The 13,293-nt window shown below is 40.6% G+C and overlaps 2 protein-coding genes across 3 annotated transcripts in view; one reads left to right on the top strand and one right to left on the bottom strand.

Annotated features, from left to right (window-relative positions):
* afg2a (AFG2 AAA ATPase homolog A) overlaps positions 1 to 985 on the bottom strand; it is a 428,299-nt gene extending 427,314 nt beyond the window's left edge. Inside the window, exon 1 of the mRNA XM_063046538.1 lies at positions 554 to 985. Coding sequence (XP_062902608.1) covers positions 554 to 743 — 190 coding nt within the window. The 5' untranslated portion in view covers positions 744 to 985. The remainder of the gene's footprint in view (positions 1 to 553) is intronic.
* Positions 986 to 2,293: 1,308 nt separating this feature from the next.
* Positions 2,294 to 13,293, top strand: part of nudt6 (nudix (nucleoside diphosphate linked moiety X)-type motif 6) — a 139,685-nt gene continuing 128,685 nt past the window's right edge. The window contains exon 1 of one of the 2 annotated variants that reach the window (XM_063046533.1): positions 2,294 to 2,724. In XM_063046533.1, the coding sequence (XP_062902603.1) occupies positions 2,469 to 2,724 (256 nt within the window). In that variant the 5' untranslated portion in view covers positions 2,294 to 2,468. The remainder of the gene's footprint in view (positions 2,725 to 13,293) is intronic. The other variant, XM_063046532.1, reaches the window with a different exon arrangement.

Genomic DNA, 13,293 nt, shown 5'->3' with positions numbered 1-13,293 from the left:
TTGATTGAAACCACCACATACCACAACTTACTCTGTAGAATGACAGCATTTTACTCACTGCGACTACACCGGTTAAAATTGAGCTAACCATTTAGCCTACCTCCTTACACTGTATAGATTGCACTGCCAGTCACAGTTCTTCAAGTACACATGCAAGTACCGTTAGAACATGAGTGTCGGCCTCTGGCAACACTGTCGACATGGACGAATTGGTCTGAAAGGCCTCTTTCTATGTTCGACAACTCCGATTGTTTCTTCCGATGAATTCCAGACTCCTAAACACATCACCTCTCTTACACCCCTTTTACCAATTACTTTAAAACGATTCCCGCGGTGTAACGCATAGTCCGAGAATCTGCTCACTTAATGTATTACCTAAATTGGAAGGAACCGATCATTTAAAGTGCAAATATGTTTACGTATGTCAACCTCCATTGCTAATTTGTCGTGCCGTTTCCTTACAATCGTGCGAAGGTTTTGAAAAAAATATATACTGAGAGCTAAAATGTTGGTATAGCAGTCACTAATGCAACCTGACAACAAACGTCCGTACCTTTCTCTATGGTGTCGGAGACTGTCAGTACAAGGCATGACTGCGTCTCGGTCTCCACGCCGTCCAGCTTAGCCCCCGGACTCGGGGCACCAGGGGACTTCACCGGCGACGGCCAGCAGTCCAGCCCAGCCCTCGGCGACGCGCCCTGATCCCGCACCGGTTTGGACTTGGCTTTCTTTTTCGAGGACATGATGTAAACGGGGCAACGTGATCCTCAGCAACAGAACGCCGTTTCCATGCGGCGCCGCGGCACTGACGTTACACTTCCCCTGTGAAAGGGCAAAGGGCAGCCCGACCGCTACCGTAATTACTGACAAAGAGGTGCCCTCTTTACTGTACTCCAGCGGAGATCGAGTTTTATTTAATTCAATGCTAATCCGGAGGAGAAATCTTATTCAACAGTGATTTTCTCCATTTTCCGGAGTACTTCGTCTTCATACGTATTCAACACTTTGTTTTTTTTTTCTCCGTTTTCAGGAATACGCTTAGCAATAACGAATTCTAATCAAGTTATTTTCAATGATATGTAATTCAAATCAGAAATGTTGAAAATGCATTAAAGTTATGGATCAAGCCTTGGAAAAGGTGTTTCTGATGTTCTGAGTTGTGATTATTGGACCGTACTTTGTCAATGTTTTCTTTACTGTGGATGATTGGTGGGTGTGTGGTATGTTACGTTTTTGTGAGTAAGAGGAGAGGACTGGGGGTTCTGATACTACTGTTGCTGTTCTATTTTGTGAGTAAGGGGGGTAGGAATTGTTGATGTTTTTTCTGTAAGTGATGGGGTCAGGGATTGTTATTGCTGCTGTCTTTTTTTTGTGGGGTGGATATTTTGGGGTCTGAGTTTTGTTTCCTTATTTTTGTGTTGGGGGAGTTGCTGTCTTTTCTTTCATCAACACCCATGGTATTTTGTGTTTCATGGCTACCTGGGGAAGACAAATACCAGTGTTGTATTGTACACCATACTTTGACAATAAAATGAACCTTTGAAGCCTCTTTTATATTTTCTGACAGGGGGGTGGGGTCCTTAATGACAGACGCTGCTCTCCTGTGACAGCACTACTTGTAGATGTGCTCAATGCTGGGGAGGGCTTTATCTGTGATTAACTGGGCTGCTTCCATTATTTTTTACAAGCTTTTCCATCTAAGAACTTTCTTGCTGAACTAGATTAAAATGACAGTATCTTTTGCAATACAATTACTGTACATTGTTATTGATACCTAACTGGAAAATGTGTGGCCATGGGTTAGGAGTGGTAGAGGTTATATACTTTTAATCTGATCTAGCTTTATTGACTCTGAATGCTTGTTTAGAATTTGTCTTTGCAAAGAAATTCCCATCTGATCACCAAAATCGTGTATTTCAAGGTATATTTAAAAATGATCAAAACAGTCGTTATACACAGCACTTCCATACTTCTGTGCTGAACAGGATATCAATGATTATAAAATAAACTTTTTTAACCGAAGTTTAATGTCTGCTTTACGTGATACGGACCCCGAAAAAGCGTCATATATCCAGACAGTTTAGCAGATTCGCTGTTCTACTAATCTCTGCCCCAACAGTCGGCAGATTTTCTGCCAAACCTGCATTCAGGGAATGATTAGGCTATTAAGCTATTTGCTAAAATGTCATTTTCAGTTCGGGGATTTTGACTATCAAGTGAACAAATACTAACTATTATAACAGGGAATTTAAATAAAGAACATTAAGAATGGGGGCGGGAGCAAAAAGTAATCGAGGGGAAACAACAATGTATTAAAATACTGGGATTATGTACCGTTTCCAGAATACGTCTTTCTGATCATTAACACAGTTGGCAGTAGCGCCAGCAAGCCTCTCGGGGCTTTAACTGGGTGAAATGCGGTAACGGTTCATTCGCCTGCTGGCCAGGGTGTAGTAAGTCGCGGGGCCATGCTGCTCCTGGGATTCCGTGCATGGGCGAATGCCGCTGCCCCCTGCCGCCGTGTTCTGCGCGGGGTGCGGGGGTGCTGTCCGGGCGCACAGGGACCCGGAGCCCTCTTCTTCCCAAGTAACCGCTCAGGTTCGGGGCAAGGGTCTCTAGTGAACATCGCCAAGGTGGACCGCTTTGGAGCAGTCACCGTTCACCTGCAACCTAAACACTTCCCACCTCAACTGGACGAGCTCAAATTCCAAAAACTACTGCAGGGCAAGTAATACAAAGTAATTTGCCTTCCTCTGAACAGTCCCCACGTAATATTAAGGGGCAACGTTTTAATTTAAGGGTGTAGAGCGTCACTTTTTATTTATTAAACCATGAAAGTACCTCTTAATCGAATGTTATTCATTATTATTAAATGTAGGTTCAGTTTTGCTGTATGGTGACCAACGTTGTAAGGCTTCACTTTTACGTAAGAGCTTTTGCATAACACATTGTTTAGTGGATTCCAGTAAATTGGTCCATTGGTTAATCAGGGCAGCCGTTTATTTGGGACAACTCTTAAGAACAAAAAAATAGCCGGGATTCCCTTTGTTTATTTGGGACACTATGCCGCTTTAATTGAGACAAGCGTCTGATACCAAACAGTTTCCAACTAGTGTCAGTCCCGTGTACTTGTATAGCTGTTATACACACATTGTGTTCCGAGTGAACAGTTGTTAATAACATTATTTGTGCTAGTTTGTGTTCTAAAGCTTTTTCATGATTTTTGGCACTGATAGTTGGCAAGAAAAAAGTAGCAAGACAATTTAGAATTGTTTTGCTCATTATGGTTTCAAGCATTCCAGGCTTGGAAATGCCAGAGGTGGCCAGGAGTGAAAATGAAACAATTTCACTGTTTCAATAAGTTGGGGAACTACAAAGAATTTTAAGGTATTGACAATCATTTTAAATGTTAGAATAAAAATGAAGATTTGGGAGATGTAATCATCATCAAAAGCATTGTATGAAGGCAATCCATTATCTGCACTAGGTGCCTGTGCAAATTTTATTCATTGACAGTCAATAGAAGGAACATAGCAGTGTGTTGGTTGTCCATCGCACAATGATGGCACTGAAACCTGTTTGGGAGAGTTTTTAAAGTAGATGCACAGCAACAAACAGTTCCACTCTCTCAACATCAGAACTTCGGGTCCAGTGGTACAAGTAGTCGTCAAAATGGTGGCAGTTTGCTTTATCATGCCCTTCGCTCTCCACGAAGCATTGCAGAAGCACCTTCTTAGCCGTTGGATCCCACTGTTGATCTCATCCACCCAGTCTGCCAGAACTGACTTCATGTGCGTGTCCCTATTTCACTGGGGAATGAGGCCTGCATTTACCCTCACCTGGTTTAGCCCACCTGGAGAAGTGGTGTACTGGGGTGTGGCAACTGTCACATGCAAACAGCTCCTTGGAGCAACAGGTGAGAGTTGAGTGTCTGGTGAGGACCAAAGGTGAGTGAGCTGCCCCAGAATGGGCACAACAGGCCCGTGTGTCAGAGGTGCTACCCCTCTCTGGACACCTCATGCAAGGTAGCATACACCAGATGAATTACTCTGATAACTATACGGGACTAGTATACAGTTTTGTATTACTGTAGTAACATTGATAGTGTTATAATTTGTACAATGTTATTTAAATACATAATTTGTTGCTCAGGTAAACAATAATTTGTCTTTTTAATACTAACTTCAGGTAATTGGGACAGCCATTTAATTGGGCCAAAATGTACTGGTCCCAATGTGTCCCAATTAACCAGAATCCACTGCATATCTTTTTTGGTAGATTTCAAATTCATTTCAGATTCTGAGTTTCAGAAAAGGCTTCAAAGTTTAGGTTACTTTCCATGTCTAACATCATAAAAGTTGTTAATAAAACAATAAACCATATCTGCCTTTAGCTTATTATTTTAAAAGAATCAGTTTTTACAAATTTCCTTTTATTTACCAAACTAAGAGTACAGTTTGCATACAAACAGTAACAATTAGAGTGCAAACATATCTATGACTTGAAACCTCCACAAAAATGTTGCATGAAGTAAATAGATGAACTGATCCATTATAATAATAAATGGTAGATGAGGATGGATAGGATGAGGTTGTTTTAAGACCATGAGATATAGGAGCAAAATAGACCATTTGGTCCATAGACTATGCTCCGCCATTCAATCACGGCCGATCCTTTTCTTTCCCCTCCTCAATCTCATTTCCCAGCTTTCTCCCGTTAACTAACAATCTCTGCTTTAAATACATACAACTACCTGGTCTCCACAGTTGCCTGGGGTAACAAATTGTACAAATTCACCAGCCTCTGGCTGAAGAAATTTCCCTGCGTCTCTGTTTAAGATGAACGCCCCCTCCGTCCTGAAGCTGTGCCCTCTTGTCCTAGACTCCCCCACCATGGGAAACATCCTTTCTACATCTACTGTGTCTAGGCCTTTCAGCATTTGAAAGGTTTCAATGAGATCCGACCTCATCATTCTATATTCCAGCAAGCACAGACCCATATGTTCCTTGTATGATAACCCTTTCATTCCTGGAAACATCCTTGTGAACCTCCTCTGGACCCTCTCCAATACCAGCACATCTTTTCTTGGATGAGGAGCCCAAAACTGTTCACAGTATTCAAGGTGAGGCCTCACCAGTGCCTTGTACAATCTCAGCATCACATCCCTGCTCTTGTATTCAAGACCTCTTGAAATGAATGCTAAAATTGCATTTGCCTTCCTCACCATTGACTCAACCTGCAAGTTAACCTTTAGGGTATTCTGCACAAGGACCCCAAGTCCCTTTGCATCTCAGATTTTTGGGTTTTCCTCCCTGTTTGGAAAATAGTCTGCACGTTTATTTCTACTACCAAAGTGCATGACCATGCATTTTTCCAACACTGTATTTCATTTGCCACTTTCTTGCCCGTTCTCTTAATCTGTCTAAGCCCTTCTGCTGCAACTTATTTTCTGCTACTTATCTATTTAATACTGTTTTTCTATTACTGTCTTGTTTTTATCTACCGCTTTATTTAATTGCCTGAGAGGAAGCCAAACAGAGTTTCATTGTACCTATGTATAATGACAATAAAGATCATTCAATTCAATTCAATTCAATCCTACCTGTTTCCTCAACATTATCTGCCCCTCCACCAATCTTCATATCATCTGCAGACTTAGCAACAAAGCCATCTATTCCATCATCTAAATCATTGATAATGCAGCATAAAAAGAAGTGGTCCCAACACCGAATCCTGCGGAACACTGCTAGTCACCAGCAGCGAACCAAACAAGGATCCTTTTATTTCCACTCACTGCCTCCTACCAATCAGCCAATGCTCTAACCATGTTAATAACTTTCCTGTAATATCATGGGCTCTTAACTTGGTAGCAGCCTCATGTGTGGCACCTTGTCAAAGGCCTTCTGAAAGTCCAAATATACACCATCCACTGCATCCCCTGTATCTATTTTGCTTGTAATCTCAAAAAATTCCAACAGATTCATCAGGCAAGATTTTCCCCTTAAGGAAACCATGCTGACTTTGTCCTATCTTGTTCTGTGTCTCCAAGTACTCCATAACCTCATCCTTAACAAATGACTCCAACATCTTCCCAACCACTGAGGTCGGGCTAACTGGTCTATAATTTCCTTTCTGCTGCCTTCCTCCTTTCTTAAAGAGTGGAGTGACATTTGCAATTTTCCAGTCCTCTGGCATCATGCCAGAGTCCAATCATTTTTTCTGAAAGATAGTTGCTAATGTCTCCCCAAACTCTAACACTACCTCTTTCAGAATCCTAGGGTGCAGTTCATCTGGTCCGGGTGATTTATGTACCCTTAGGTCTTTCAGCTTTTTGAGCACCTTCTCCCTTGTAATAATAAACACACCGACTTCTCTTCCTTCACATATTACAGCATCAGGCATACTGCTAATGTCATCCACAATAAAGGCTGACACAAAATACTCATTTAGTTCACTTGTCATCGCCTTATCCCACGTTATTATTTTTCTGGCCTCATTTTCTAGCGGTCCACTCTCATTTCTTTTATTTTTTACAAACTTGAAAAAGCGTTTACTATCCACTTTGATATTATTTGCTAGCTTGCTTTCATATTTCATCTTTTCCCTTCTAATAATTCTTTTAGTTGCTCTCTACAGGTTTTTAAGTTTCCCAATCCCCTACCTTCCTGCTAATTTTTGCTTTGTTGTATGTAGTCTTATTTGTTGCCCAATATTTTCAAAGTGGTTTAATTATTGAGCTATAGAGTATTACTGCATAGAAACAAGCCCTTCGGCCCATCTAGTTCATGCCAAAATGTAACTCTGCCTAGTCCCATTGACCAGTACCTGGACTGTAAGCCCTCAATGCACTTTCCATTCAAGTACTTATCCAACCTTTTTAATATTGTGATCAATCCTGTATCCACCATTTCCGCTGGCAGCTTGTTCCAGACTTGCACCATCAAGTTCAATTTTAATTGCCATTCAACTATAAGTGAATGCCCAGGAATACAGCCAAACAAAACAGTGTTATTCTGGGGCCAAGGTGCAAAACACTGTACCTTACAGTCACAAAAAAAATGTAGTCCAAGTTCCTGAGTCCATGAATGTTGCAGCAGCCTGCAGTCGAGCACAACACAACTTGACTTCTGCTGAGCAAACACTGGGGGGAAGCAGTGGCTCCAGCATGGACGCCGTGCCACACTGCCTCCATCTCTCCAGTGGAGCACCTGACTCTGATGCCTCCCTCTGGGTGACTGCAAATAGGTGACACCACAGCTTGAGGCCTAGTCCTTGCTATGACCAAGGCCACACAGCTCCCGCACAGTTCACCAATAAACCAATGAACTGTACTTGCAGCATTCCACATTAACAATGTCCAACAGTGTCTTAGGATTACAAGAGAAGTGAGTAAAAGGTACATTCGCAGTTAGGCTGCCCCCCTCCTTTGTGCACCAATGCTTCTCTGGCACAGGCAGCACCACCGTCCACACCACGTCCAACTCCTTCGGTTTCTCCACCAATGAGCGACTCACTGACGGGGTAAATCCACCATACTTTAAGTTCTTAATGTCCAGCAGGGTCATATGATTGTAAAAAGAATACATTTATCATCCGAGTGAAGAAGTTTCCACTCAGGTTCCTCTTAATTATTTCATCTTTCATCCTTAATCTATGATCTAGTTGTAGTCTCACCCACCCTCAATGGAATAAGCCTGTTGCATTTATCCCATCTTTACCCCTCATAATTTTGTATGTCCATATCAAATCTCTCCTCATTTTCCTATGCTACAAGGAAAAAAGTCCTAACCTATTCATGTTTTCTTTATATCTCAGGTCCTCAAGTGCTAACAAAATCCTCGTACATTTTCTTCATACTCTTTCAATCTTATTGATAACTTTTCCATATGTAGGAGCCCAGAGCTGCATACAACACTTCAAATTTGGATTCACCAACATCTCTTCCAACTTAAACATTACATCCCAATTCCTGTACTCAATTCGCCCAACATATTGATATAGTCACGAAGAAGACATGCCAGCAGCCATATTTCATTAAGAGTTTGTGGGAATTTGGTATGTCACCAAAAACTAACAATTTTCCACAGATGGACCAGAGAGAGCCTTCTGACAGGTTGTGTCACTGCTTGGTACGATGCACAGGATCAGAAAAAGCTGCAGAGGGCTCTAGACTCCGCAGGCTCCATCACGGGCATTAGCCTCCCTACCATTGAAGTATATCAAAGACAAACTGTTGTTTAACTGAGGAACAATTTATGTATTTAAATAAAATCAAGAACAAATTAGAACACTACCAATACCTCTACAGTACTATATCATTTATTAGATCTTAATGGCCATCAACAGTGACATTCATCTGCCGTATTCTTTTGATTGGCTGTAAGTGAACAAAATCAACCCAGATACCCAGTGCAGATAATGGACTGCCTTCATACAATGCTTTATCATTGCATCCTGCAAATCCTCATTTTCATTGTAACATTCAAGGTGATTGTTGATACCTTCATAATACCTAACTTGTTGAAGAAATGAAATTGTTTTGTTTTCACTCCTGGCCATTTCTGGCATCTCCAAGCCTGAATATTGTCACTGCAGTGAGAAAAATAGTTCCAAATTGTCTTAGCTGTTTATTTCTCACCAACTATCAGTGTCAAAAATCACTGCTTTTTGAACACAAACATGCAACTGACACTATTTAAAAACTGATTGCACTAAGCATGGTGCAGTGTCCAATGGCCAAGCAAGTACTTATGACTGGTGCTAGTTAGAAACTGTTTGGCAATAGTGTCCTAAATAAAGAAATGGAATCCTTTCGTTTTTTTTAAATTTAGTTTTTGTTCTTTCAGCGTTGTTCCAAATAAATGGCTGCCCCAATCAACCAATGGCTCAATTAACTAGAATACACTGTATTTGCAATAGAATTACATCTTAATAGATAAGACCAACACTGAATATTTAAACATCTTTATTGGGAATCCAGTTACCTAAAACATTCTATGTTTACTACTATATTTTGAGTGGTGTCTCTCTGAACACACCTGTCCCTCAAATATCGATTGGTAAGTATGACCATGATAATGCGTTAAGTGGCAAAATAGCCAATCTGGAACCTTTGATGTATTTATCTTATCCTGGAGGTTTTGATGAAGTCCAATTAACTTTTGCCATTTATCTATTATGTTCCCCTGTGCTACAATGGTGTTAAACTCAGAATGTCCCATTCCTAATGGATTGTTTCAATACCTTGAACAACCAGTTCTAGCAATGAATGTCACATATTTCATAGTATCTTTACAGAAGTATTTTGTCAATATCCAAAACACATTACACATTTCTGAAGTGGCCTCCCACTTAAGAAAACCGGTAATAAACACGTGGTATTAATTTAGGTAGCTGATTTTGTATTTCAGGACTAATTACTGTTTACAGCTTACATTCGAAAACAGTTTGAAGCTGTTTCCTATTTTGATTATAGCCACTTCTCCCTAATTCTGTGTAGATTCAGCAGAATGGTATCAAGAGTGGAAAGCAATGATTGTGTGGACAGATTTCAGATAATTCCTCTGGGTAGAGTAAACGAAGGAAATTCTCTCACATTTATATGAAATCATGGAAGGCCTGTTAGCCTTGAAAGGATATAGTGGCCTTCAAGGGAATATGGCTTTGATAACTCAGAATAATATCTGGACACCTAAAAACAAATTAAACTAACTAACCAGGTACCCTAAGATGGCAGCAGAGTGTACTGTCTCTATACAAGATGGCTTTTATTATCATGGGCAACCAATGGGGTAAATGGAGGGAAACTGTTTTTACATTGGGGTTATCCTGATTTGGAGCTGCATGGTCTAAAAATTAAAAATGATAGATGCTTGGATTTCTGTTTTGCAAAGAACAGGTAAAGCAAGATCAGGTGTTAGCATCAACTTGACATTATCATACTCACTGTATAGGTGTCTGGTAGAATTTGGAAGGAGTTGTTGGGAATGTGGGAATAAAATGGAATTACTGTGAATGGGTACTTGACGACCCGCACACATTCATAGGGCTAAAGGACCTACATTAGGACCTTTCGCTATCAGGGCTGCTGTCAGGGGAACAACCCTGGCTCAATAACAGGCTTATCCCATGAGTAGCACCAATTGTCTATAGAAAAGAGATACCAAGTAGGAAAAGCTGCAACAGAGCTCTGCAAGCGAGCACGTACCACATCTGCAGTTGGTAAGTGTTAATCAATCACAGAAGGAACCAGAACAGTACACCACAGTACGGTGATGTACAGTGGTATGCAAAAGTCTGGGCACCCCTTGTCAAAATTTCTTTTACTGTGAATAGCTAAGCGAGTAAAAGATTACCTGTTTTCCAAAAGGCATAAAGTTAAAGATGACACATTTCTTGAATATTTTAAGCAAGATTACTTTCTTATTTCCATCTTTTACAGTTTCAAAATAACAAAAAAGGAAAAGGGCCTGAAGCAAAAGTTTGGGCACCCTGCATGGTCAGTTCTTAGTAACACCCCCTTTGGCAATTATCACAGCTTGTAAACGCTTTCTGTAGCCAGCTAAGAGTTTTTCAATTCTTGTTTGGGGGATTTTCACCCATTCTTCCTAGCAAGAAGCTTCTAGTTCTGTGAGATTCTTGGGCCGTCTTGCATGCACTGCTCTTTTGAGGTCTATCCACAGATTTTCAATGATGTTTAGGTCGGGGGACTGAGGGCCATGGCAAAACCTTCAGCTTGTGCCTCTTGAGGTAGTCCATTGTGGATTTTGAGGTGTGTTTAGGATCATTATCCTGTTGTAGAAGCCATCGTCTTTTCATCTTCAGCTTTTTTACAGACGGTGTGATGTTTGCTTCCAGAATTTGCTGGTATTTAATTGAATTCATTCTTCCCTCTACCAGTGAAATGTTCCCCGTGACACTGGCTGCAACACAAGCCCAAGGCATGATCGATCCACCCCTGTGCTTAACAGTTGGAGAGGTGTTCTTTTCATGAAATTCTGCACCCTTTTTTCTCCAAACATACCTTTGCTCATTGTGGCCAAAAACTTCTATTTTAACTTCATTAGTCCACAGGACTTGTTTCCAAAATGCATGAGGCTTGTTTAGATGTTCCTTTGCAAATTTCTGACGCTGAATTTTGTGGTGAGGACGCAGGAAAGGTTTTCTTCTGATGACTCTTCTGTGAAGGTCATATTTGTGCAGGTATCACTGCACAGTAGAACAGTGCACCACCACTCCAGAGTCTGCTAAATCTTCCTGAAGGTCTTTTGCAGTCAAATGGGGTTTTCGATTTGCCTTTCTAGCAATCCTACGAGCAGTTCTCTCAGAAAGTTTTCTTGGTCTTCTAGACCTCAACTTGACCTGCACTGTTCCTGTTAACTGCCATTTCTTAATTACATTACGAACTGAGGAAACGCCTAGCTGAAAATGCTTTGCTATCTTCTTATAGCCTTCTCCTGCTTTGTGGGCATCATTTATTTTAATTTTCAGAGTGCTAGGCAGCTGCTTAGAGGAGCCTATGGCTGCTGATTGTTGGGAGGAGTCAGGGTATTTATAAAGCTTTGAAATTTGCATCGCCTGGCCTTTCCTAACAATGACTGTGAACAAGCCATAGCCCTAACAAGCTAATTAAGGTCTGACACCTTGGTAAAAGTTATCTGAGAGCTCAAATCTCTTGGGGTGCCCAAAACTTTTGCATGGTGCTCCTTTCCTTTTTTTCCACTCTAAAATTGTACCATACAAAAATAATACATTAATCTTGCTTAAAATGTTGAAAAGAATGTTTTATCTTTATTTTTATGACTTTTGGAGATCAGTTCATCTTCTACTTACTTAACTATTCACAGTAACAGAAATTTTGACCAGGGGTGCCCAAACTTTTGCATGCCACTGTATTATTAAAGGTAGTGTATGATTATAAGTCTGAATGCAAAAGGGAACATCACCATCCTCAAAATTTGGGATGGGGAGAGGATGTGAGCACTAGTGATGAGCATCAAAGACCAAAAACTTTCTTCAGACAAAGTGCTGAATCATCTCACCATCCTGTTGAGGCATCTTACAGAAGTTAGTCCTCAATCAATTGGATTCACTTCACAGTCTCACCAGAAACATCTGGCTGAGTTGGTCAAGATTTACTCTCCAGGAAGATCTCTACCTTAGTCAAGCAAGACCAATAAAACTACAGCACTGATAGTGCTACCTTGACCAGCCAGGTTTGCTGTCTTCAACTTCAATCCAGCCCAACAGTTCATGCAATATGTTTTTTACAGTCTAACCAGCTGACTAATAACCTGTTCACTGATAATCACTGTGTTTTGACACAACCACTTAGCTCAAAGTCCTCATTAGTGTCCATGATCAAAGAGTGTGTTCCAGAATTGAATTGAGAGTGTTTTCCCTTATCATCAAGGCAGAACATTATCAACTTAAGCTTCTCTCAGCTTCCTTAAAAATTAAGCAGCCCATGATGGCATTCAGTGAAACCTAGACAATATCCAAGCATGGTCTGAAAACTGGCAAGTAACATTCATGCCACATAAATGCCAGTCTAGAAGTCTTCAAGTGAACAGTCTAACTACTTGCTCTTTGTTCTCAATGCTTGTACCGTTACTGATTCATGCACCATCAACATCCTGTAGTGAGATGGCTATGGTAGCTTGGCTGCTGCTACAAATTTAACTGGACCAAGTGCTTAAGTAGTGAAACTCCAAAAGCAGATCACGGCAGTCAATTCACTCACTGACCCTCAAAAATCTTGCCAGCATCTACAAGGTACAAGTGAAGAAAGTCTAGAATAATGTCTGGAAAGTCAAAGTGTGCTGCAGTAATCTTCATCTTCTAGTATTGAAAAGACAGCCAGAATATTATCGAACATTTTGGGATTAAATTCCTTGATAATGGATGAGACCTATTTTTGCTTAATGCTACATTAAGTGGATGCTAGACATGCCAGACTGAGAATTTTGACTTTACAGTTGAAACCTTTAATTAGTTCTTACATTCAGTATCAGGAATGCAACATGCTTCATAATAAGAAATATATTCACCTTGCTTTCTTACACTGATTGAAATCTTTAATACTGTTTAGGAGTCACTCTGCAGCAGTGTTCAGTCTCTTGCTTCCCAGCTTCTGACAACAATATATTTGATAGGACAACCTATCGAAAATATCTGCACTTATTTAAATCATCTAATGGAATACACACATTGCTGAAAAAGGGTTTTATTTTATTAATTGCCCTTGCAGTGAATAGCAGTTAAGACTCAACCATTTTGCAGTGGGTCTGGAAT

This window comes from Mobula hypostoma, chromosome 4 (assembly GCF_963921235.1).
Source record: "Mobula hypostoma chromosome 4, sMobHyp1.1, whole genome shotgun sequence".
NCBI lineage: Eukaryota > Metazoa > Chordata > Chondrichthyes > Myliobatiformes > Myliobatidae > Mobula > Mobula hypostoma.
This window is presented reverse-complemented; position numbering and strand designations above follow the sequence as displayed.